Source organism: Panthera onca, chromosome A1 (genome assembly GCF_046562875.1).
Source record: "Panthera onca isolate mPanOnc1 chromosome A1, mPanOnc1 haplotype 2, whole genome shotgun sequence".
Taxonomy (NCBI): Eukaryota; Metazoa; Chordata; class Mammalia; order Carnivora; family Felidae; genus Panthera; species Panthera onca.
Window position 1 is genome coordinate 68037616 of NC_138339.1, and position 27275 is coordinate 68064890.

The 27275-nt window shown below is 41.5% G+C and overlaps 1 protein-coding gene and 1 long non-coding RNA gene across 3 annotated transcripts in view; one reads left to right on the plus strand and one right to left on the minus strand.

The window, feature by feature from the left end:
• Nucleotides 1-3067: 3067 nt before the first annotated feature.
• Nucleotides 3068-27275, plus strand: part of NREP (neuronal regeneration related protein) — a 28218-nt gene continuing 4010 nt past the window's right edge. Inside the window, exons 1-3 of the mRNA XM_060635211.3 lie at nucleotides 3068-3197; nucleotides 4513-4576; nucleotides 25187-25264. Coding sequence (XP_060491194.1) covers nucleotides 4574-4576; nucleotides 25187-25264 — 81 coding nt within the window. The 5' untranslated portion in view covers nucleotides 3068-3197; nucleotides 4513-4573. The remainder of the gene's footprint in view (nucleotides 3198-4512; nucleotides 4577-25186; nucleotides 25265-27275) is intronic.
• LOC132681093 (uncharacterized) lies at nucleotides 18201-27229 on the minus strand. 2 transcript variants are annotated; one of them, XR_014138103.1, is made up of 3 exons: nucleotides 26475-27229; nucleotides 21656-22056; nucleotides 18201-20167 (listed from the first exon to the last, which is right to left on the minus strand). It is a non-coding gene; the product is annotated as an uncharacterized LOC132681093 (long non-coding RNA). The 2 variants fall into 2 exon arrangements; XR_014138102.1 differs by having other exon boundaries at nucleotides 18201-22056.

Here is a 27275-nt window from a genome sequence, read left to right on the forward strand (position 1 = left end):
GGTCTCTGTCTCTTTTGCATGTAGTCCACGTGACTCAGGGGAGGCCACCTCTCCCATCTCAACCCATGGATCTGATCGTTTGAGACAATGGTTCTCAACGAGGGGAACTTTGCCCCTTCAAGGAACATTTGACAATGTCTGGACACAAGTTTGGTTGTCACACTACTGGCATCCAATTGGTGGAGGCCAGAGATGCCACTGAACATCCTACAAGGAACAGGATATCCCTACTTCCTCCACCTTGCACCTTGGCCCCATCAAAAAATTATGCGGCACCAGAAGTCAATAGCACTGAGGTGGAGACACCCTGGTTTAAGTCAGTCTTTGTGTGACTTTGCTTCCTGAATGATCTAGGGATAAATAAATGCCCTAAGTAATCAGACTGAATCAAAGGACTCCTATAACTGGGAAAGAGACAGATGAGGATGATAAATCTAGAAAGTTGGATTGTGGTCACACTGTGGTGAGAGTTGAGTAGAAGGCTAAAGTGTGGTCTTTATCCTACAATGGAGCAAGGGGGTACGATGATTAGAAAGATATTTCAGGAGAGTGGGTCTACCCTACAACCTGTAGGGCAGATGGGAGCAGGGCAGAGGGTGCTCCCCTGGAGCACTAAGACATTTCCTGAATGCTACATTGCCTGAATGAGGTGGCATGCTGTGAGTTCCTTTATGTCCCTAGTGGTTAGTAGTCTCCTCTACCCAGAAGGACTCAAGAATGTTTCTTGGATAGTTGGATTATAACCATTTTCTGGAACACAGTAAATAGACTATGATTCTGACCCAGTGTTCTTATTTCTTAAAAAAACAAAAAAACAAACACACACACAAAACTATGTCACCCAAATATTTGTGGCTACAATGAAGAAAAATTAACACATAATAAATCCCAAATTTCCCTGTGTTTTTAAAAGACATCTTAGGGAAGCTTTGTATAAATACAAAAGTCAGTGTGTATGTGTGTGTGTGTATATGTTTTCATGTAGAAATAACTTCTGAACATATCTCTCTGGGATAGATTTTTGGTTGATGTGGCAGGGTCTTCTTGGATTTCTTTTTGAACCTGACTCTGAGGTCAAAGATCTCAATGTTGAGGTGCCCTTGACTAGCCTCTTGGGACTCGGACCTACAGAAGCAGCCCCCAGGTTTCTGCCCACTCTCACCTCCTCACTTACTCTTCAGACCATTTCCCTGGTGAACACTGGTGAACACTGGCCCTGAAGGCATTTAGGGAAGTTTGTTGAGTTTTGTGTCTTGCCTTTGTTCCTAGCAATGGCTCCAAGGTAAGTTTTTTTTGCAGGAAAAATGTGATGTTTTAGATTAATTCAGGAAAACTCCTATCTGGCCCCTTAAATGTTACACCCACTGTCAGATCAAGAAGTATTTGTTGCTGCAGTGGTTTTTGTAGTGTGAAAGGAGATCTATAGTGCTGGCAACAAGCTTATAGATAATTTTTTCTTTAGAATTAACAGTGTAAAATATTGCTTTTTAAGGTATGCTATTTCTGTACCCCCCAAAAAACTTATTTTTTTGATTTAAGACAATCTATAAACATGTTTTTGTAAATTCTCCCTCTCCCCTTCCCCCCTCATCTTTCCTGACTGCTATGATGGGAAAACACTGCTTTCAGTGATTAGAAGTAAAATGTGGATGGTAAATTTAGAAGACGTTATGATCTTTTATATCTTTTTTTCTTGGCAAAGCAATTTAATTAGGAAATAATCTTTCCCTCTAACATCTGACATTTACCATAAAATGATATCCTGTTTTGTTGGCAACAAAACCAAGTTGTAGCAAAATTTTGAGCTGTTACACTACTATGAAGACAGATTTTAAATAAACCAATATTTTTAAAAAAAATCAGAAACACAAAGCACTTTTTAAAAAAGCAATCTCCAATTTTAAAAAGTATAATTTTAGGGCGAGGAGCCGTGGGAATAGGCTAAATCCTGCAAGGAAAAGGGAGCAAGAGGGGAGTGTGTCTCGGGCCGATCACACCAGGTCGCGGTTCACGGCTGTCCGCGCACCTATGGCCGTGTGCACACGTGTGTGTGCCCGAGTGTGCGCGCGCAGCCACTGGGGCCTCTGGGCCGGGCCTTGGGGGTGCTTCCGACCCCGGGCTTCCTGCGGGCTGGGGCGGGCACGCGGGGCTGCGGGGCAGACCTGGAGGGCGTACACAAACGCTTGCGGCGCCACTGTGTGTGTGTGTGTGTGTGTGTGTGTGTGTGTGTGTGTGTGTGTGTGCGCGCGCGCGCGCGCGCGCGCGCCTCCGCGGGCACCATTTTCTGCTTCGCTCGGGACAGGCACATAAAAGGGAAGGCGGCTGCCGCCCCGTCGCCGTCCTCTTTCCCTCAGATGCCCTCTGCTGCAGGTTTATTATTACAGTACGGGCCGCGCCGCCTCTCCCCGCGGCCTGGCGGCCTGCCGGGCTGTGCAGCGCCCTGGCCGCCTTCACGCCTGGCGCGCCCCCAAACCGCCTCCTCCGCCTCCTTATTTGTCTGAAAAGCAACCGCACGTCGAGGCGGAGAAGCCCTCCGGGGGGGCGGGAGAGGCTGGGCCGGGGTGTGTGTGCGCCGTGCTCCGGGGCGGGGCCGGGGCGGCGCGCCGGTCTGCGGGCCCTTTTGTCCCCCAGGGGCCCGGCAGGAGCAGTAGGGGCGGCGGGGTGCTCGGGTGCGGGGTGCCGGGGCGCGCTTGCTGGCCGCTCGCCGATGGGGCCCCGAGTCGCCGATTCCTGCAGAGTAAGCAGTCTGGCTCCGCTGCGGCCGCACAGTGGCAGCAAGGCTGGGGCGCTGGCGCAGCGCCAGCCCCATCAGAATTAGCTCATTGTTCACTAGCACACTGGCAGCGGAGAGCGGGAGAGAGAGAGAGAGAGAGAGGAGAGAGAGAGACTGAGACTCTTAGAGAAAGACACACACACACACACACACACACACACACACACACACACTCTTGGAGAGAGAGCGCGCGAGGCAGGGAGACCTTCCCCTCCTTTTTCCACGGCTGTACTTCTTGGAAGTGAAGCCGGTCTGGGTTTTGTTTCCCTTCCCCCTCCTCTCTCCTCTTCCTCCACCCCTGTCCCCTCCCCCTCCCCTCCCCCTCCCCCTCCCAGCTGTCTTTCTAGCATGATGCCCTTTTTCATCCACATTTGTGTTTCAGGTGTAGAGAGGAGAGAGTGAACAGGGAGCGGGGCTTTTGTCTGTAAGTATATGCCTTCCCATCCCCGGCCGGGAGCGCTGCTTTCTCTTTTGTGTCGGTTTCTTGCCATTGCTCTTAGCTGGACCCTTCAACCCTGCAGAGTTCATGCTTCTTCCCTCTAAATTTTAAAGAGCTGAAGCGTGTACCTTGAAGAAATTCTGGCATTTTGGTCCTGGTGCATTAAGGCTGGAATTTAACTTGAGCTTTTTTTTTTTTTTTTTAATGCACAAGTTAAGAGGGAGAATTCTTTTGGGAAGGGGTGGGGTTTTTTGCTTGTTGGTATGGTTAATTTTTGTTCTTCTTGCTCATATAGCATTCTTAGGGACTGGTTTGTTTCTTTGCATTAGATGCACTTTGGTGCATGCACCCCCACCCCCTTTATTAAATGAATTTGTATCCCTCCATCCATACACTTTATTACTCTCTCAGCGCTGCTGCCGCCGCCAAGGGTCTTCTCAGGCATTCGATCTTGCAACACTTTTTCTGCATTTTCTTATAAAGCAGTTGAACTTTGGGGGAGGGAGGGTTTAAAAATACATGACTGCTTTTTGCTGGATGATGATGATAACAATCTGATTTGCATTTATGTGTATCTATAATAACATTATAGGAAAACTCTAAGAGCTTATGATACCCTGTTGGAGAACTTTTAGTTTTTCCATTCATCTTAATTTTTGCCATAACTTATGTTAACAAAAGAACCGTGTTCTGACGACATAAAGGTGGAGAGGAAAATCACTGCAGCATGTACATTAATGTTTATTTGGTATAAAGAGAAGGGCATAATGGTGTGTATTCCTGACTCCCCCCCCCCCCCCCCAGTGTAGTTTTTTTTTTTTTTTTTTTTTTTTTTAAGACACGGAAGGTTATGTAATGCAGTGCCATTTCCAAAAATACCCACTCTGAGGCATTACACTACACGGTGGAAGGCTGATTCCTATTCTGCTGTCTTGATTGCAAATATACTGCCAGTAGTATGTCTGGGAACAAAGAGCAGCCAGAAAACAATCTATTTTTATCGCTTGGTTCTACTTTTAAGTTACTAAACCTTTTGAACTCCCGCAATTTAAAGAGGAACCAAACACTAAGAATAGCCCAGGACTCTGCAGAGCCAGGTACCAGGAATTTCTTTGTCCCCTATTTAAGCCTATAGACCCTTGGAAAGCTCTCTGAGAAGCCCCAGTGGTTACAATAATTTGCATGTAACTTATCTTAACCACAGAAAATGGTTATTTGTCTGTAACCTCTAAACCGGCATTTTTCATTTCCTGACCTGCGGTGAGGCGATTTGTCTTCTGTATTTAAACATATTTTGCAGGTTGATCTCCCTGGACTGAAGAGAGGGAGGGTGCAAGGCCAAGACTGTTACGATTCTCAAAATGGTAAGAATGGGTCATCAGAGGCAATTCTCAGTAGGTTCTCGTGTCTTGATTTCATATAAATATCAACCACACGCCTTCATCCCGCCTCAACCCCTTATTGTTCCTACCCCATTTGACCTTTAAAGGGGTCTTTCTCCGTCCGGCATGTGGGAGCTTTGCAGTGCAGCAATTGATATGAATTGGATGTGGTGAATTAGATCTTTTTGATTTGCAGTCATTTTGAACAGAAACTGAAATTCCTCTTTCAGAAGCAAAGATTTATTTAACTTGAACAACAGAAATGGTTCTGTTCTTTAAGAAGAGCGGTGTGTTGTGACATGCATGGAGGGAGGTGGCAGTCGTAGGGCTCAAACAAAGCAATGGGTCCTATTTTAGAGCTCGCCAGAAGTCACCCTCAGAGTAGGGGTCCATGTCCCGCTCATCAAACACCTGGACAGTCTGCTCTCCTTAAGAGCAATATATGTGAAGAGCTTGGACTTTTTTTTACCTTCATATACCCTGCCTATTGTATCTCAGATGTAATTAGTGTTGATACTTTTTGTTGATGTATAACTTCACTTCTCAGAGGCATCTGCTCCGTTTCAGAAGTCAAGCACATTACCTCTGAATGAAAGGGTGACTATTTGTGACAAGCATTGTGATACAGAAGGCAGTTTCATTTTGGATAACTGTGGAAAGAGCGAAACAGATGAAATACACATTAAAAACAGCTGAATAAGTATACTGATCTCCTATGAAAAATTTCCTCCTTGGAAATAAGATTGGACTGCGAAGAAAATAATCGAAATGTCAGGCAACTTTTAAGTACATGTCCTACTGCAGATGTCTACACTGTTTAAAACACCTTTCTGCCACTCAGAATGTGTGATTTCCAAATTTAGTTTTAGGTTTTATTTTTTTTTTAATCGAGGGTGGAATTTAATGAATCAAAATTAAATCTGATATACTTGGTGTTTTCTTTGAGAACAACCCAAGTATAAGCTTCCAGGGAGAAGAATGAATCAGAGCAATTAAATGAGTTCAGTTTGAATCCTATTAGCAAGTAAGCTCTCTATTTTTTGTGTGTGCCTCACCTGCCCGTTCAACAGGTGGGTGGCAAAGCCTTGTGGAAAGTAGCTCTTGCTCGGACTTAGCAGATAGTGACCAAATTAAGGAACTTGAGGTGGACGGGCAAAAGGGATGGACAGAAAAGTAAACTGATCAGCAGGTTTTGTGCAAATGGTTCCCAACTTCCTATTAAGTTCCAATTAGCCACTGTCCTAGAGTGCTAGGATGGTAGTAAAATGAACCGCTGCACAGTATTTTTGTTTATTTTTCTTTTACTGAGACTGGCTGCATCACTTTGTCTTGTCGCTTTTTATCCAGAGTCTTACCTTCTGTGCCACCATAGGTGGACGGACCATGAAGGTTCACATATGCTGTAATATGTCAGGTGACCAGTTTGGTTAAACATAAATTTGACCACTGACTCTGTCAAAACTAGCAGACCTGACTGTAGGTCAAAAACTGACTATAGGTCAGGCTCAAAGAGTAAATACCGTGTTTCTGTATTAGTGAGTGGAATGAGCTTCGTGAAAGGCAAGCGTGTGTGCCAAAGCCGAGAATGAAAGTTGGAACAATTTGAGTGCAGAAGAGTAAATCTGAATTATTATTACATGTTGTTAATTTCTTACAGTTGTCCTTTATGTATGGTGGCAGAATGAGAAATCACAGTGTGTTGCTCTTGGAAGGATTTTTACTCATGGAAAAATTCTCACAACTTTTTGGTGACCCTTTCATCAAGATGTCAGTCCCTTTTGGCACAAGCCCATTGCCTGAAATGAAACCACCGACAGTTATTGTCTGTGGGTGATTCCAAGTAACTTTCTAACAATTTGCTTATTCTGGGAAGCCTGAGCCCTTCAAAGTTTCTGCACCTATTAATGTTAAAAAAAAAAGTTTCATTATATTCTTTAAAAAACTTATTAGAGGCATCTTATACCTCCTTTTATCCTTTTTGGCAAAATGGAGTTATTTTCTTTCCTTGATTAGAACTGGAATTACTTTGCTGATCTCTGTAACTAGCTTACATGAAGACTTAGCCTGCGTACAATGGAAACTTCTTCTAGGGAAGCAGCAGATTTAATACCTGGCCACCTCTGCAAAATATATGAACATGCCTTTTCTGTTAAACATGTATTTCCATTTACATAATTTAAAACACTAAAGAGGATCTAATTTCAGTGTATTTATCTGGTTTAGTTAAGGGCTTATGCCAAATACAAATTTATAATCAGCTCATTCCAGGGTACAAAATTACAGGTAGACTTCAGAATTCAAAACAGAACAATTCAGTATCTAGACATTTTACATATACCCTAAAATGATGATGTTTCACAACAATAATTTCAAGACACTCAAGACTCCTAGAGTGTCTTTGCATTACCAGAAGAATACAACCACTTTGTTAACTCTCCCAGGCACTGATCACAGTGTATTCTGTGTAGGGGACTCTCTGAGGGCAATTCTGGGGGCACCATTTACATAGTTAAAATATATTGTTATACAACTCAGGAGTACTGTCAAAGGTGCAATTTTGAGTTTACTTTGCTGTGTCTTAGTTGACCAGAGTGTTCTTTTCAATAACTCCTTCCCAAACTTTTTAGGTTATCTGGTATATGTGCATTTTTTTCCAGTTGCCTGTTTTATTTTATTTTATTTTATTTTATTTATTTATTTATTATTGCAATTAACAAAATATTGCAAGTCTGCAGAGATTTTCAGTATTTAATTTATATTTGGCTTTTTGCTAAATTTGAATATCTAAGATATATTTTGTATGGGTTTTTGGTATTTAGGTGTTTTATTTTAAAAGTACTTGCTTCAGATACATCAATGAGAAGAAAATACTTCAGAACGAGCAGATGATCTTGAATAGCTTGAAAAAATAATGTAATCCAGTGTCAAGGTTAAGTCCTGATTTACAATGACTACCCTCTGTGCAGTAAACTTGCCTTTGCGTATGTGTGTGCATGGACTCACAGTGGCATAAGCATGGACTCATTATGTTTTAATAGAGATCTAGGAATTGGAACTATTTAAGTTCTCTGTAAGGCTGATGCTGAGCTTTTCACAAAGATGAGTTGACTCTATTGTACTGTTCATAGAGCTCTGCTTTTTGTACAGTCTGTGAAGTGGCATTCATGGCTTACAAGGAGACTCTTTCAATAATCTCCCCATTAACATAAGGTTTTCTTATTTAAAAGAGAAAGACAAAGATTGAGGAGGAATGAGGTACTATTGGTCGCTGTGCCATTGGGCTTTGGAATGTAAATTTATAGGTTGCTCAGTTGATTGTGGAGTTGCTGAAGAGTACCTAGGAGGGTAATTTTATCTGGTGCTATTTTACACAAGGCCTTCCAGCGCACTGTAAGGGGGAAATTGGGGATTGTTTGGGGAATTAGGACAGTAGGGATGATCTATCCAGCTTTAACCCCAGCCCAGCTTCATCTTGAGTTATATAGATAATTCAGGTAGAAGGCATTTGAGCAGAAATCTTTGAATAAAGAGTTATTTAGAGTCTCACTCTATTTTAACCTGGTGGAATTCTTAAAAACTTGTATGTAAAGCAGATCATCATAAAATACTAAAGACATTCATTTTATTTGAAATCCTGAAATGAGTACTTCTGAAGTAGAAAAATAAACTTCTAAAATGTGAATACTTCACTAAATTAGATGAGGAACCTCTAGATTACAAGCGTTATACGTTAAATATTCATCCACACCGGGGATGGGGAGCCCTGGGGTGAAATACCGGCTCCCTTGGTCTTCCACATGTTTTTCCTTAGTGCTGTTCCTGGCTGAAAAGTCTCCTAAGGTCTTATCCTCACAGCCAAAGTGAAATGGAGCACTGACATAGTTATCAGAATAATTACGCTTAAAACAAAACAAAAAGCTTGATTTCATCTGATTCATCTTGGTTATTCAGAATGTTCCTGGAGTGATGTAGGAGTGGGAAGGATTTGCCTGAATTATCTGTGTAATTCCTTTGTTCTACGGGAAAAGACTAGGGATAAGGAAATCATATCCGCAAATCCAATTTGAATATACCAGAGGAAAATGTATTGAATGTACTTGGACTATGTCATCTTGGTTGATCACGATATATTAAAAGATTCCAATTTTAAACTGCTCCTTTGCTTTGAACTGGAAAACAGATTAACCATAAATCTCAGCCCACATCTGTAGAAATCATGGTTGCTAAAAATACCATTTATTGGGTCTAAATTTATCTGAAATGGGTATTTCTAGACATATTTTGCAGGTAGGGACAGCTTCAAAGATTTCTATCTTACTGGTTTAAAAAATAGCAGTGACCCTGAAATTGATCTGTGAGGGCATGATTAGCAGCAGCTAATGGTTTAGCAGCTCTAATGGTTTGGGATTTAAGCATTAACATGGCTCTCAACTAAATTCTAAATATCAATTCAGTTATTAGTAGCCATGACATGGTGTTAACCTGGGTGTAACACTAGATTATACTCTCCTGCGTTATTGGTTGGTTGGATCATACTCATTTCTTTCATTACCCAAATAAATTGCAGGCTCCCAGAGGGTTTATAAATTTCACATAGAGCGCTTAATAAAGTTTTAAATATATGTTAGAAGTTCAATAAATATTGGGTTGGACTTTTAAAAATTCATCCTTAAGACTTAATCGTGTTTAGTTTTGGTGATCTGGAAGTAACTTGTACCCTTACCTTCTTCTTAAGAGCTAGGAAGTTGAAGTGAATGTAATTTTAGTTTTCACAGTCAATCATTTTCTATTATTTACTAACAAGAGAAAAAAAATTGTGGTTAGTCCAGAAAGCCACTTGCCAAAAGAGAGTGGCTTGCAATTGCTCACATTTACCAGCTTTGGAGCCACACTCTGATCAACCTGGTGATACGCTAGGTTTGATCCAGCTGTGGTAACTTAGAGCTAATAGTAACTTTTCCTGTAGCCATAAAAATCCCCTCCAGGATCCAGGAGGAGCTTTGATCCCAGTACTGGAACTTTAAATCCCCCACTTTATAATCAGATTCTGTGATATTATGAAACTGACCTCGAGAACACAAAGGTGCCGTGACTAGAGAGTACTGAAGAAAATGAGAAAAGTTCTTGGTGAGATTGTGCACCTATTCCCTTGTCAACTGAACAAGTATTTTTTGAGCATTTTATTTGTGCTTGGTTCTTTGCATTACAGAAGATGCACACTTGACCTGTGCCCTCAGTCAGCTTAGATTTTAGTTGTGGAAAGAAGGCTAACATGTGTGACAAATTTAATGTAATGCAATAGAATCTAGTTCTAAATTGTAAGATGCAGAAGAATGATACTATTGAACACTGGGGAATGGGGATTGTAGGGGAAATTTTTTTTTAAGGAGGTAGAAATTAAGCCAGACCCAGAGATGGCAAGTATATGGCATGCATGCCATCACGAACTCCTGCTACCCATGTGGCAGACATTGCTAATCAAGCTTGATATACCCATTATTATTATTCAGCCTGAATCGGATTTCAGAATCCTCAGTATAGAGTTCCGTTAATAATTGGTTGGAGTTGGCACTCAACTGAAAACCTAGGAGTGGACTATTTGCTCCTTGACAGCAGGTGTCATGCCTTCTTAAGCTTTTATCCCTAGGGCTTAACACTAGTCCTTAATAATTATTAAGTGAATGAAGAACTAAGACTATTTGGATAGATTTAGATGGGAGAGAAGCGTATTCCAGATGAAGGGAATACATTAGAAACATATGCTTGCAAGAGTAAGCACGATGCATTTGTACACAGTAGAGACTGTCCTGTTTAGGGCCTCTGTGCCATCAAGCACAGACCTCACAAACTAGATCTAGAAGCCAAGGACTTGATGTGCTAAGCTATAGGAAGCCACCAAGCCAGCATCTTAGAGTTGGCCCCAGGCCATCACTCGGGTTCCAACCTGTCCGCTTCTTTGCCTTTTGATTGTGCCCAACAGAAAAGAACACACACTTCTATATACTCCTGGCTAGATGGTAGCTTATTTTGTTGTTGCATCTCCCTGTCCTCAGGCTGGGGTGGAGTGGTGGAGAGAAGGCTGGCCCCTAGCTACAAGGAATTGGGAAAGAAGAAGGGAGCACTGTTAACCTGTTTCTATTGAGAAGGTAGCACCACTTCCACTGGCCAATTACAGCAGGTTCATTAGCGCCCATGTGGCCGGAGAGGGTGTTGCTGCTGCCTGAGAGGAGGCACCACACTTCCCTTCATGAGGCTAACTGGGTGGAGCCACGTGCTAATCAGTTGTAACCACATGTACCCGGTTGGTTCCCTCTTTCCACTTCTTCCTGATTAGTCAGACATACTTACTCAAAATTCAAGCCAACACTGACATCATCATCATAAAATTGTTTACAGTTTGAGGCCTACAGGCTGTTACTAAGTTGGTCAATAGTCTAGTGACCATTTGAAGGGAATCTCATCACATGACACACAGAAGTTGGGGAAAGCCAAGACTGAGAAGGATTTTCCTTGAATTTCTTCTGGTTACAGCCTAGACTCATAGCTTAGAATACATCAGCTTCAAGATTCTCAATGTGAAATGACTTCACTAACTCTTTTAGTCCCTTCAGATGAGGCTGGACTTATCTGATTCTCTTGGTAAAAATAACATAGGTAAATGTCATTCCTTGAATTCTTTATGCCTACTCTCACCTCATACTTTTAAATAATTTATTTTTTAATTTCTGTGTTTAGACCTTCATAAATTTAGTTTCTGTCAGTGGGCAGTCATGTCAGGAACCATGTAAACGAATCTTATTTCTGGCCACAATGGAATATATTTTCCTAGAGGAACCAGGCACTTGTGACTCTAAACATACCCCAGGAGTCCCTCTGTGCCTTTGCTTACTCAATCCTAGAAAGAAGGCTCCTTCTGACAGAATAAAGCCATTCTTCAAGACTGAGTTTAAATAACAGCTCCTCTACAAAATTCACCCCTGCATATCCAGTAGGAATAATCTCATGCTTTCTCTGTACAGTCATCACACAACATTCTACTTATTGGCTGGGTTATTTCTGCCCATCTGTTTTTCTATCCTCCAAGTCTGTAAACTTGAAACAAGAACACTGGCCACTAGTACATGGGCATCATCACCTCTCTCTTTGGTAGTTGAGACTGTGATGCCTTGTGTTTTGTTTTGTTTTGTTTCCTTTTCCTCTCTAGTCATGATGGTGAATTCAGATGTGGAAAAGTTTCATCACTGAGAGGGAACTCTAGAACAGCTAGTGAAGTTGACTGGCATTCTCTTTCTGCACAGTGGAAGGAAACCCTAACTTTCATTGACATGTCCTAATGGGACGTTGGAACAGATCCCATGTCTCTGAACCAGTGTGATTGTTGCTTCAGTACCTATCCAGGATCTGGCACATCCTTAGTGACCAATAAATGTCTGTGGAATAAATGAATGAGTCAGTAGTTGGGGAAACATGGAGATCTGTTATTTCTGGGCAGAACCAGGCGACTCACCTTGAGATTTATAGCTAGTAACAGCCGAATACTCTGCAGAATTGTGACAGCTCAGGTTATAAAATTTATGGCCCAGGAAATGAGATGAGCACAGGTAGATTTTGAATTTACTACTGAAAAGCCCCTCGTAATAATCATTAAAGGTAGCTCGGTGGTAGGGAGGTAGGGGGATAGCTAAGTGAAACCTACACACAGTACAGGAACAACTCCTACATTTGGTGCTCCTTTCTTTTATACTTCTTTTGACCTTCTTTTAGAGGTCCTAAAAGAGTCCAAAAGGTTCACTTGGAATGGCCTGCTGAAAGAGGAATCTCCTCTCAGGGTAGAGTCACCCGTCTCATCTGCAACATTGCTGTGGAGAGCCATTATGTGCTGGGTTATTAATGCTGTTTTTCTAGCGGGTCCACAGTCTGTGTCTCAGCAACCTGACTGAGGCGGTCATGATGGTAAAGCATAATCAGCTTTGGTTTCACAAGGTAATGAAATCTTCATAAATATAATCATGGCCTATTATTACCTTCGAGTGGCTCCCATTTTAACGTTGTGCCTTAAAAGTGTTAGGATTATCTAGCTGGAGATGTTTTGAAGCCCTTGACTTTAGGCTGTGCTTGTTCAGCATTCATCCTTACTTTCATAGACAAAAATACAAATGGGACTCGTGTTTGAAAAGGAGAAAGAGAAGATACATAAGAGAACGTGGCCAATGAAAGGAAGGTCTGTTTGCCCCTTTTAAGCTGAAATCGGGAACCAGAGCCATTGATTGGAAAGAAAGGGAGAATAGCTCAGCAGTCATTGCCAGTAATAATATGAGCCAAAGACTCCTACCAAAAAGTAATTAAAACAAGAGGGAGATTCATAATGTGCACAGAAGTTCTGGTGTGGTTGTCCAGTTCTAGCTCCTCTCCCTTCTCCACTCCAACCGGTACTCAGATCACCATCACACGCCACTGTCCTTTGATTACTGGGGCAGGTAACAGCCTTCCTGTCTGAACTGCGTTTGATACAATTCCAGCGGGGAAAAGTACTGCAGTCTGGTGGCTGAACAGGGAGAAATCTACAAAAGTTGTTGTGTTTAAAATGGGTCCAGGCATTTTGAGGACGCTTTTGTTGGATAAAGTCAGTGTCGGATGGAAAACCTGTTCTTGGACAGGAAAGAAGAGAAATTAGGAGAAGATACTGCATCTTAGGCAACCGACATTCAGAACTGTCAAGGAAAAGCTAGAGTTGGTAGACAGATGGATAAAATTTACTAAGATAGTAATAAACATGACCCAAGTGAGGGATTGCTACTAAGTACTTTTCCAAGAAGTACTGTTTCATGCCCTTCATTAAATGATGGTAGTGAAAGTTACCCAGAAGGCTTACTGGGATCATGATCTGAAAGTCTGTTCTTGTTTTGCCAGGCATTTGCTGAATCTTAGCCTGTCAGTGTGCTGTGTGGGTTTGGCAGCACATGGTTGAACACTTAGCCCAGTGCCTGCTGCATTGTGGGGGACTCGGTGAATGCTGGCTGAAGGAATGAAGAGTGGGCAGGGAAAGGAACCACTCTTTGAAACATGCACTATCAGGGACTTCCAGTTGTTGTATGGTTCAGAGAATTCAGTTTTGAAAACATGACTTAATTACAAGTCCAGTCCTTTCCTGCACAGACACCCCAGGATTTGATGGCTTAGTTCCAAGGGAAAAAAAAAAAAAAACTCTTTTGAAGAAATGTGCTTGCTGCTTTGGCACTTCCAGCCCAAAGTAATGGGATGTACTCTTGGCAAGATGTTCATTCTATAGGATTGAAAGCTACCTACCAAATAGTGACTACCTCACCAAAATTAAGGACACAGCAAATATTTTTTGATTAATTGGTTGGATAATTGAGATTATATACCCAACCAATTCAGTTAATACAGCATCAGAAATTCTGCCCACATCTTCTCTGAGTCCTCCTCATGTTCATAATTTTGATCCTTCCTTAAGTGGATTTGACTGTTTCTGAAGCCTGGATGCTCTGGACCATAACTGAGTGTCCATTTCATGCTGCCCTGTGGAGACTTGGGTCTAATCATACATCATGAAATGCCACATGCCCTTGCATATTTTGCTCACTTCTTGATAATAGAATCTTAAATTGTTCTGATCTTGTTATCAAGGTCTGGGAGCCAAGTCTCCACATCTTTTCATCTTTATTAAGCATATTCTTTTTCCTTTTTTTTTTTCATGATGACTGCTTTTAAAGTTTTAATTTTATTATATGAAGCTTAACTGTCTACACTGTCACAATCAATTCAATCAGGGATTCAATTAAATTTGTTCTTTGGCATCCTAGAGCAATTCATCTGATTATTGTGAATTTTTATCAGCTGTTCTTACACTGTTTAGACAAAGCCAGAGGGACGCTGTATTTTTGAGTGGGATGGAATACATTGCATCAGTGTAATCTGAGGATCACCTGCTTTGTTATTTGCTATTTAGTGCCTTCATGATGATAATAGCTAATTGGCTTGTTACCCCGTCTCTGTTTTTCCATTTTTCTGACTTTAGGAATATCTGCATTTCTTCTGCATTAATTAAATGTTTCCAAACGGAGTCAGGTTAAATTTGTTTCTCTTTCTTGAATTACCATTCTTAGTAGTTTATACACTGTCTCTCTGGGCTAACGAGTGTTTCTTTTCTTCCTCCACTAGGATGATTTCATATTTTTATGTAGTAGAGTTGACCCTTGAACAACACAGGTTTGAACTGTGCTGGTCCACTTACATGCAGATTTTTTTATAGATACAGGACAGTAAATGTATTTTCCTTGTGATTTTCTTAATAACATTTCCTTTTCTCTAGCTTCCTTTATTGCGAGAATACAGCATATAGTACATATGACATATGAAATGTGTTAATTATGGCTGTTAAGTTTGGGGGGGGTTAAAAATTGCACACAGATTTTTGCACAAGCCGTTGGTGCCTCTGAATCCCATGTTGTTAAAAGGTCAACTATATATGGTTTGTATATTTGAAGATCATTGATAAAGATAAGGTTCTAATTCTCCTTTAAGCAGTTTGTTTTTAAACTGAAATATTGGAAAGCAAAGTTACGGTGAACATGATTTCAAATACATTTGATGAAAGAAAGATCTTCTGAATTAGACTGTGCATTGCTAGGCCCTCTGGGAAGTTGGTTGAGAGTTCATTTGGGGGTCATATTAAAACAATTTGGTTTCTCAGTAAATGCCCTTTGTAATTAGCTGCAGCCATTGCTAGATACTTGTTTTGTTCTAAACATTTCCTTCCACGGAAAATTGAAAAAAGACAAAAGTGTGATGACCAGTGTAGCTTGGGTTTAATTAGATCCAAAGTCTTAACATAACCAAGCCAGAGTTGCCGGTCTAAAAGCAGTCTTTCCTCAAGGACTGTGGCAACACATGGATACTGGAGAGCAAACCCTCTCTGCCCTCAGACAGTGCTAATTGGTTTTTAGGTAAGTTATTTTTGAAGGGCAACACAGGCAGCAGAGCAACAAATATTTTTGAGAAAATGCCTCTTGATAGTAGGTGTCAGAAATTCAGCATTAGGGCACTAAGCAGAGATGCTCAGCGCCTCCTGTACTTGGGGTATTGAAAACCGGCCCCGGCACTCGGGGGAGCTTATGTCGGCACTCGAGGTGGCCCTGGGGAACTGGCAGAGGAGGTCCATGTCTGTCGACAGACAGTATTCTATGAGAGGAGAGGCTGGGTTTGCATCCTGCCTTCTCTACTGCTGGGTTCTGTGGGCAGGCTCCCTGATGTGTCTCCCTCAGTATTCTCATCTGTAAAATGATGAGGATGATGGAAATGGCAGCCAGTCCAGATCCCCTTACGCGTGTGCTTCAACCTGTTGCGGCACTGTGATGTATTGGTGAATTTCATCCTTGGAACCACACCGAGGATTAAATAAGCACACCTGGGAAACATGCCTAAAGACATTATAGTGAACCCGCGTGTGCATTTCCACAGAAAACTGGGGTCTCCAGATTTACATACTCTCCCTGTGTGGGTTCCAGCAACTCCTGTGTATTGTTCATAGTTCTCTTCCTTTGGAGAAGTCAAGTTTTAACGATTGGTTTACAAGGGAAGAGAGACTGAGGGGGGGAAAAAAAAACAAAAACATGAGGTCAGAGTATTGTGTTGTTGGAGAATGTAGTCAGGACTTAGAATCAAGGCCTGAGTTTCTTTAATTTTTTTGGTAATGTTTATTTTTGAGAGAGAGAGAGAGAGAGAGAGAGAGCATGAGTTGGGGAGGGGCCGAGAGAGAAGACGACACAGAATCCGAAACAGGCTGCAGGCTCTAAGCTGTTAGCACAGAGACCGATGCAGGACTCGAACTCACAAACCTTGAGATCATGACCTGGGCTGAAGTTGGACGCTCAACCTACTGAGCCACCCAGGCACCCCTTGAGTTTCTAATACTACCTTTTTCATGTCCGTTAGAATATAAGTGAGGTAATTTTGCCTCCCAAGTTGGCATTCCTCTTCCTTTTGCAGTTACCTTCACACTCTTGATGTATGTGTGTCTTCGGTGACTCCCAGCCCTGAAACCCTACATCAATTTGGGTGGGTGGCTGCCCCTTTGGGTCTTGTTTGCTTCCCACAGTACTGCCTGACTGAGCCCTCATCCCTCCTAAATCAGACCATTTCTCCTGCCAGTGAGGTTGAAAATCCAGGTGGTGCACGGGGGCACATCCATCCTAATCTTACTCTTATCCTCTGGTACTTTTAGTTTTTTGCCAGTTTTCGCAGAGGACAGGTGATGGAAACTTCTTAGTGGCCTCTCTATGACCTGAGCACTTACAGTATGTGGGTACAGATCTGACTGTATTTTTCCTTTTTTAAAAGCCAAACTTATAAGACAGTCAGCTAGCATCTGATTTAAACTACTTTTAATTATAGCCTCTTGCAATAGAAATGACTTTTTCCCTCCAAATTTGGTGATCTGTTATGATACTGTTGAAGAGGTAGCAGTCGTTAAATGACCAAGGCAGTGTGGGGCAAGCATGGAGCTGCAGAGTGGCTTGGGCTGGGGGATTTGCAGCTGCCAGTAGAAGAGGGCACACCGATGGGAAGAGTGAGTGATTTCTTTGGGAATGAGCACTTGGGGACAAAATGCACACTTTCTGGAAAATTCAGTCTTGAACTTGTCAGCAAAAGGAATGCTTTGATGTTTCCACAAACTCCTCAAAAGCAACTGGCTATCTCATCATCCACCTAGAGCAAGAAAAGTCCAAAATTCTTAGGTCTAGATAAAAAAAAAAAAAAAAATACTAGGGGCGCCTGGGTGGCGCAGTTGGTTAAGCGTCCGACTTCAGCCAGGTCACTATCTCGCAGTCCGTGAGTTCGAGCCCCGCGTCAGGCTCTGGGCTGATGGCTCGGAGCCTGGAGCCTGTTTCCGATTCTGTGTCTCCCTCTCTCTCTGCCCCTCCCCCGTTCATGCTCTGTCTCTCTCTGTCCCAAAAATAAATAAAAAACGTTGAAAAAAAATTAAAAAAAAAAAATACTAGTCTTTGAAGCCTTTAACGAAAGAAACTGATTTTGGAGGACTTTTATGTTGGTGAAAATTTTCATAAGGTTTTCGTGAGTAGCACATACTTTGGGACAAGAGGAAAGAAAAAATGGCATTCTTGGTGTGTAGAAATCAGACTTCTTATAGTTATTTGAAGGTGAAACTCAGCATACCTAACATTACTTAAACCAGCTAATAAAAGCAAGACGAGATGTTTCCTATTAACCTTGGAATGTGCTTGGAAAAAGTCCTGCTAGCTCCAGATGTCTGATATTGGAAAGCATATCAGCAGCATTACCCTCGTTTGTGACAGAAAATACCATGCAGAAATTCACAAGTGCCCTTTGTCATAGTGAGCGCAGTATAGTTTTCTTCTTTTTCTCCCTTTCTCCCCCCACCCCCAGGGCCTTCCTTTTCTTCGTCCCCTCCCTTCTCATCTTTCATCTTAAAAGTAGGAGAAACATTGCAAAATATAGTGTTTCTAATTTCTTAATTACAAGTAAATCCCAATTTGTATGAAGGAATAAGGTGGTCCAGACTTAGAAACCCAATGTGTTAAGTAAATATTTAGTCTGGTTCCACTCCAGGGAGGTAAAAGATTTTATTAACATATTTGTTGAGGTCATGGGGTCAAGGAAAAACTTATGCTGTGCTTAAATTAAGCCTGAGGGCCCCCCCCCCTTTTTTTTTGTTTTGCTGCTAGTTAACAAAGGCCAGTATTTTTTTTTTCTGCTGAAAAGAGCAAATATCTTGTTTTGTGGCCTTTACTTTCTTATTGTTCATTCACAAACTGCTTAATCTCAAACCAGAGCTTTAAAAAGCTGCTTTATTTTTTCCCTTTGTTTGGAAAAATCTCTCCTTAGATATCCCTTATGAGATTTGTGTCCAAGCTTTGTTCTCGTACTTATTCTTCTGGTTTACTTTGGGCTGTTATCAGCTGTTTGTACTTTGTTTTGTCTTCATCACCGAAAAGAAAAATCGTCCATTAAAAGTCAAGATTTGAAGCATTCAACTTAATTCCTTGAGTCCAGTCCACAGTTTGGCTCGGATTACTGTACCAGGCTGACCTCCAGCCCAGGGGAGGGTGCCTTGGCAGAAATCTGAGAATTCCTCGATCAGTAACTCCCTTTTTTGGATTTATGGAGTCTTTAGGTGGATTGCTTTGTGCTGAGCATGTTCCTGTTGGAAAGGAATGAGGCAGGGGTGAGAGGAGGAGTTTGCGCAACACACGTTTGCAGCTGACCTCGGTGTTCACCACGCTCAAATTAGCCAGCTGTCGCTGCAGCCTGCCTTAAACCAGGCACCATCAAAGCCTGAAAAATCACACAACAGTCTCAGATAGTGGTGGCAAAGCAAAGTTGGATCATTGTGTTAACCTTTTGTGGCTTGCTCCCGACTTGATTCGTGGCTCCTCTCGAAAGTCTTTGCTATTATTCTTAGAAATCAAAATTTTAAAGACTCAGCAGCTAAACAAGCAGCATATTATATTGTGGAACAGAGTGACTGGGAAAGCTCTTTGCGCTGACGATTAATTTCACATGTAAACACTTTCGTTTTGTTGCCAGCGAGGAGATTTCCTTTTCCTTTCTCTGCCTCCTTGAAATCTAGAAATAAAATTCCACAGCTGTCAGGTTCCCACATATTCATCAGCGGCCTCTCAAGATGGCTTCATGACGAGCAGAGTGAATTTAAAGAATTCTACTATGAAAGTCTACACAGCTTGTCTCAGACACCCCAACTCACAAAGTAAAGAATTCTAAATCTCTCGCCTGCCTGTAACAGGTAGTAACACGCTGCATGGGAATAAAACGTGGACGTTTTCCGTGCCCATAGTGGACACACGCACCCAAAGCAAAGCTCATGCCAGTGGGCTTAGCCAGTGTGAGCTCTCATCATCTTCTTGAGAGCCCGTTGTCTCCTCTACCCCTGTTTCTACAGGTTGAGAACTTGTCGGGCCACAGAAGAGCTGAGAGTGTCAGCAGGTGCTGTAATACAGCAGTGCCCTAAAAGGTCCTGGTTTCCTTTCTAGCAGGACGGCACTTATGGCTGAGTGCAATAGTCAGGTGTTTGCAATGCTTTCTCTGTAATTACCCATTGTTACCGCAGCCAGCTTCTGTGTGTGTGTGTGGCATTTAGGTGGCTGCATGTTTCATTTAGTTCCCAAACAAGAATGTTTGCCAACTTGGGCACCAACTAACACTTGCTCTGCTTTCCAGAGTGCGCACAGGTGACATATGTTATCTGAATGGCCCAGTGTTCTGTCTTTTTATGTCTTCTGGTTGCAGGGCATTTCCTCCATGGTGTGCTCCATCTCCAGACAGCACTCGCAGGGTTAGGCGGATCGCTAAGACTAGGTCTCTAGAGAGAGGGAGCTGAGTGCATCATCTTTTGGCACCATCTGATCTTTGATGTAATGCTGTTGAGAGAAAATGATCCTTGTAACTCATTTATGGTTTCAGTTTACATCCTGCCCTCTCACATGGCCAGCAACACCTGGGAGCAGACTAGCTTTTGAGGGAGATTCTTAACAGCACCACTTCAAAAGGTATCTGCAGAAATGAAGTACATGTATATGCATATAAATTCTCCTTGTAATACAGTACCCTCTTTCATGACCTCCCAGCCAATTAGTCGGAACAGAACATGTACACACGCAGACACACACACATACTGTTTAGTTGGCAGAGATTACGAAATATGCTACTTTGCCGTTTGAAGAATTAATTATGCAGGTTGGACACCTGCTGCCCTGGTCTGTTTTCCTAATTGCAGGGGGTGGGCACCTGTCCTTGTTAAGTCATAAAAGGGCCATGTGTGTGCATTCCTTAAGCACACAGAACTCCACCAAGGATAGAATAATTGTGGTCATTAACAACCAAGCCATGCAACATCTTCATAGCAGGTTGCTAAGAAGGTATGTTAACCAATTAATAAGTAAGCTCCATATACATATGTGATGTTCTGGCTCTGAAATGGCCATGAACCTTCCTTTGAGGGTCATTTTCTTCAAAGAGCTACTGCTAAAGAGAGAAGTGAAGAGAGGAAAATACAAATTTAGAACCAGGAAACATGCCAATTTGTTTGATTCTGTGTGTGGACCATACTATTGGAAAACATGCTGCAAGATTTTAAATGAAAAGCTTAGGAGAGGTTTAAAGAATTTAAATGATAATCTAGTTTGTGTGGTTTTAGGACCTTGCAGGAGTTGTCTCTGACTCCCCCCACATTTTATTTTTCTAATCTGGATACCAAGTAATAATTAATATATTCAGTGACAAGCATGAACACTCAGCCTTTCCCAGAATTCAAGCAAAACTTTTAACAGTAAAATTTTCCTTGCCTCTGTATTTTCTCAAACTCTCAGGTTTTCTTAATTGTTGAGGATATGGTTTGTTTCTCTGATTCCTGACTTCTGGAAGAATAGTATTCCAGAGGGTTTTGAGGATTTTGCTTGAGCAAGAGCAAACAACTATTTTATATATGGAATATATAGAATAATTTAAAAGAATATGTATCTTCTTGATAAAAGAATGCAGTCTTCTATTGGGAAGATTATGGCAAACTTTGGTTTACTTGTTTAATAAAACAATAGTTTTGTACTGCCATGTGTATTACTCAGAACGCTTACATTTCTGAGATGTAAACCACTACCAACAACAGAGAACTCAATGAAGTTTAAAAAAGAAAAAATTCGATTAATTGGCCTTCATGAAAAACATGAACTTGAATTCAGAAAACTGAGTGAATAGAATGAGTTGAAGCCATGTGTCCACCTTTGGAGCATCAGTTGACCAGGACCAAAAAGAATGAACAGGGTTAGGGTCCAGCAGGAACAGATGGACTTCAGGAAGACAGATCAACTTACCTGTTTTCTGACCCATATATTACCAGCACCTGATATTCAGAACCAGGTAAAAGACTGGGTACAGCAGCCTGTGGGGTTGCATTTGTGCTATTGCTATTATGGCCACTGAGAGCTGCAGTGAGACCTCCTGGCCATTGGGTGCTTTCCCACATGGACCTCATTACATCCTTACCCTGAACCCACTATCTTCCTTGGCTTGCGTCTGGTAACCGTTGGATGCCCTCCCAGATCTGCTCACTGCCATCCCCATTTCCTCTGATGACAGCACAACTGATGGTTTGCTGAGTGTTGGTTTTGTTTCTTTAGCCTGTGGAGACCGGTTCCAACAACTATTGTATTTGACATAACCTATACGTTTTTGTTAATTGCACTTAAAGCACACTATTAATTTGCTAGGGCTGTCAAGACAGAGTACGTTTGTTTTCCCACAGTTCTGGAGTCTGGAACTCTGAGGTCAACCTGTCGGCAAGGCTGGTTTATTCTGAGGCTGTTTCCTTGGCTTGTCGATGGTCATCATCTCCCTGTGTCCTCACGTAGTCTTTCCTCTATGTGTGTCCGTGTCCTCATTTCCTCCTGATAAAGACACCAGTTTTATTGGGTTAGGACCCACCCTGATGAACTCATTTTAACTTAACTGCCTCTTTAAAAACCCTATCTCCAAACATACCCACATTCCAACTGGGGGGTAGGTTTCTGACAGGAATTTTGTATGTGAGGGATGCACAATTCGGCCCGTAGAACACCCTTCTATAAAATGATCTTTTTAGAAGGTCTGTCATCAAGCCCGCCCACCCCCCACCGCCGGCACAACTAGATTTGCGCTCCTAAGAGGCAGGAACTGTATTTCTCTTCTTGCAGAGTCTCTAGAATCTAGCAGTGTCCTGGCACACTGCAGGTGCTTCCCATACTTGAAGTGAATGCATGCATAGGCAAAGGCATTCTGAGGTATTGGAAAGCAAGGGTAATGGTTGTCCTAGATCTTTTCCCTTAAGTCCTTTGTTTTAGAGTCTCAAAACACCACTAGTATGAAAAAGAACCAAGCTGTAATGTAGGTAGTATATTTCCAGTAATCTACCAACTTTCTCCAAATCCAAAAAAGGTTAAACATCCACTTTAGATGCTATAGCCAAGGGTATGCTGAGTTCTTAGAGACCAAGCAAGTTTTAAGAATGTAACTAAGATTTCTCTATCCCTGCCATTTTTGGCTTAAAGTTCTGAGTCTCAAGGAGACTGGAAGAATTTACCACAAGGCCAAAGTGACATTTCTTTTTCCTAAAGAACACAATGATTACTTTATGATTCAAACACTAAAAAATGCCCTTGGTCAATTCATGGCTAAATTAAATATGTTTCAAAAGGACAAATTTGGGTTAGGGGAGGAAGTTTCCTTAGTTGTGGGTTTTACTATCAGATACTCATGTTCCTGAGTTCTTTGGCAAAAAAAAAAAAAAAAAAAAAAAAAAAAAAATCATTGTTTTTATTTAAAAAAAAAAAAAGGAAAGTTCTTAGAAAAAACAAATTGTAAAAGTAACAAGCAAAATTTTTTATGAGGCAAGCTATTTATCCCTGCAGATTGGACTTGAGCGGCTTTCATAGTGATGCTTTGAACCTGGGAAGTTAAATGCTGAAGCAGTGTCATTTTGTTAAAATGGAGTGTCACAGAAAAGCTCAAGAAAAGAGATACAACATTTACTTGATGTTACTTCTCATCGTGTCCGTGTGCATAAGTTTTTACATGTATTTGTGTCAACATTTTTGGTTTGCAATGGCACTTCATTTCTCGCTATATGTGTAATATTTGAAATTGTACTTAAAGCATGTTTTTAAAGGTAGTAATGTAAAAATGTAATCATTTTATATTTATATTACGTGAATCTACAGTTGGTTCCAGTTGGGAACCTCCTTAAATTAAGCACTAATTGGTACTTTGTATGCTGTGACATTGTTTTAAGCCCTAAAAAAAGCTTATATATTTTAGATTGCAATTTTGTGGTCTTCCCCCATTCCCGGTTAGAGGGAGTGTCAGGGGTGACTTGTCTGTCCCAAATGAGGCAGGTGGTAGAATTCTCCCAGAAGGATCTGAGCACAGGAGGGGAAAGCTGAACAAAAGAAAGGAGGTTCAGGTTGGGGGAACCACGTGGCCCAGAAAGCAGACCTGTCCAGAGTACGAAAATAGGTCCAGTTCTTGCAGGATGAGCTCTCAAATATTTAAGATACAAGAGAGGTGATAGGCAATTTGCATTCTGGGGTGATTTGAGGGCATCGGGGTAGTGGGAAGAACTGATGTTTAGAATCTGGAAATCTAGTTTTAGTTCATGTCCTATTCTCCACTCACTTGTGGCTTTGGGCAAGTGGGTGACCTTTTTGAGTTTTTGTTTTCTCATCTCTGAAATGAGAAGACCTATTTACAGGTTTATTGTCAGGATATATTAGGGTGATATATGCAAAACTAACTGGGATGTGCCATAAACGTTCCTGGAGTATGGCAAAGATGGGTACTGTTAAACTACCCCCAAAGAATCAACACAGCCATCCACTGCTCCTACCTCAGGCCCCCTGACCAAGCGGATTACCTGGGACACTGAAAACATTACACTTAGCCCAGTGACTAGGCTACCACATCTCTGCTTCCAAAACCAAAGATGTTACCTCTGCGTGTTAACCTAGTAGTGAGATGTGCTTCTCAATATTATTTATTAAATGTGAGGCTTATTTAGAGCATTTAGTGAATCAGATCTGGAGGGAATCTTATCTAATTTTCTCCCGTCCTCTCCCCTCCCTTCAAGCCAGGCTATATCAAATGTGAATTAACTCTGGCAGATGGCTGTTAGATTCTGTTTCTAAATTTCTTGAAGGAAATTTCACAGTTTTTCTTCTTTAAATTCTTTCAGTAATTTAACAATTCTTATGCCAAGTCCTTCCTTATAGCTGACCTAAATCCATGTTGTAATTTAATTCCTAACCCCCTACTCCTGTCTTTCCCAGAGATGGAGAACAGCTGGTCAGCAACCTTCTTATGATAATACCCTCTGTATATTTAGAGAAGAATTACTCAGTTTGACTCACGCTCTCCACCTTGTCCCAGCTCTGCCCCCACCCCCAGATTCATCAGCTGCTATTCTCTGAGTCATTCATGGTGATGCTGCCCATCTCCCTGCCTCTCTCTTGGACACTTTGCTACTTTCAGGCACGGGACAGTGTTGCCAGGGGCCACATGGACCTGGGGAGAATGCAGGCCGCTTGTTCCTGCCCTCATGCTTTGTGCATAATGTTGAACTTTATAATCAATTATCAGAATAACCCTTAACAGTGTTTTATGGGTGTGTGGCACATTTATCTCACGGAGTTTTGCAAGCATATTTATCATAGGTTGCTTTGAAAGTTAGGCCTCCCCAGTACTTAGTTTGCTCAGCCAGTCATGTCATAAGGCTGCCATTTAGCATGCTAAAGGTAACACTGATTGACATCTTTGTTCTGTTGGGACTTAGTCCTGGGAGACACTGAGCCAGAACTCTCCTGAATGCAGTATACATTTGGAAGCACACAACAGTCTGAAAGAGGTGAATGGGCTTCCCCAGTGCTCCAAGTTGCCATCAGGAAATAAGTGACACTGAGGGAGACTGAGCTCATGAAGTTGATCCTGTGTGGTTTCAGAGTGGATGCTGTTTTTAATTTGAATGTGTGTGCTTTTATGTCTCTGTAGGTTTATTACCCAGAGCTCTCTGTCTGGGTCAGTCAAGAACCATTTCCAAATAAGGAAATGGAGGGAAGGCTTCCTAAGGTAAGATCCCTACCTACCATTTTGTTAATTTTTTTTTCAATTTCAAGGCAATTAAAAAAAATCAGTGTCTTTTTTAATATCCATCTAGTCTACAATAATAATCCATTGACATGATACTGTTATAACTTTGGAAATAAAATATACTAATATGTGTGTATATGTATATATATGTGTGTGTATATATATATATGTACACATATATATGTACATATATATATATATATATACAAGGTTCTTATATATATATCATATAAGAATCGTGGAATCAATTTATCCAATGTACATTTTACAGGTTTTCAATTTGTTCCATACTTGGGTAGATAAATTCCTGTATGGTGATTAAACTGAAAAATATCTTAAAGGTAGAAGATGATGACACTTTTGTCTGGTAATAGTGCCCAAATGTCTGATGAAATTCCCCAGGAAACAAAACAGAAGGAACGTAAAAAACTATTATTTTTCTTTCTTCTAATTTTTAGGCCTAAAAATATTTTCTACAAACATGCTTTCATTGTTCTGACATCTTAGGTATGACAATTTTCTGCCTTAAGAAAATCTGTCAAATTTACATTTTGGATTTTAGCACCATTTCCAACAGCAACAGTTTTTAGGGTAGATACCTTTGGACTTTGCTGTTAAGGTAAATATCAATTTGACCTTAAGGAGGAGGACTGTACTTTTTACCACTGACCTGTTGATTTTGCAATTAAGAAAGAAAAAGTGCACTGAAAATAAAATTTCCATTTAAAAGTTTCATAAGTGTAATTGACAAATGGTGAGGCCTTCCCAGATCTTATTGACTTTTTAATGTTTGAGAAATTCTTACTTACACTAAATGGTTTCAGCAGTTCCCTTTTACTGACAGGCAGAACTTGAAGAGATTGTGTCAACTGGCAGTTTGCATTAAGAGAAAACAGTTCTAAATCACTTTTAGTCTTTCAGAGAACTTCTGCCGGTGCAGAGTGAAACCACTAGTAGGAAAGTGGGTGAACAAAATGATTCTGGCCATGCTCTAGCTACACTTGTGCTGTCTTATAGAGCTGGGATGGAGGTGAGCTAGTGTACTGGAGCTTTACTTACGACACACACACACCCCATCTCACCAGACTACCTCCCCACCACCACCTACCACTCAACCACCCCCCTAGCACAGCCCCTGCACCATGCCGCCTCAACGCAACCCTACCACACTGCCACACCGTCACCTTACCAACAGCAGTAGTGTAACTCTCGACATCCTTTACTGAGAAGCTCAGGGCATAATTCGTCCAAGCAGCTGAGGGTAAGACATGATAATGGAAGGGGTAAAGAGAGTATAGTGTTTTCATTATTTCTGTCCCATTCAGCCATCTGGAAGTCCTTGATACTGGTGACATCAACCAGAGTGACAAGACTAGGCAAGTTCTTCAATGAGGTCAACAATGCCTCCCTTTTTCTTAGAAGGCCCATCCAGGTCATTGGCCTTGCCTCCACTGAGGCATCCTCCAGGAGGTTGGCACAATGAATCCTGAGATTCAGGTCTTCTGTTAATCTCTTTCCTCTCTTCATATGTGAAGAGTACTTTAAGCATATTTGTCCTTCCCAAGCACTTTCTTTGTAGAAAAGCATATCTTTGCATAATAGAGAAAAATAATTTTGACTTACTTGATCTGAGCCACATTACTGAGTAATTGGGGGATTCATACACTAACAGTCCTCAGCAGAGAGGGGCCACCCAGCTTGAGGTAGATGAGCCACAGGAGCATCGGTCTGTGGAAGTCACTGGACACGTCTGTTCCTGCTTCTCCAGCCTTCTAGGTTGCTGAAGATCCTCAGTCCTTGGCAGCCATTATGTGCTGGATAATGGAGGAAGATAGGATTAGTTTTGCCTGAATTCTTACAAGGCCTAACTTCTGGAGAAATAAGACTACATTGTAGTCTTCCCCTTGCTGCAGAAGCCTACAGTTGCTTCAGTGGGTGCAGACTTTATTCTTTTTTTCAAAAAATGAGGGACAGGGATTAAGGGCTAAAA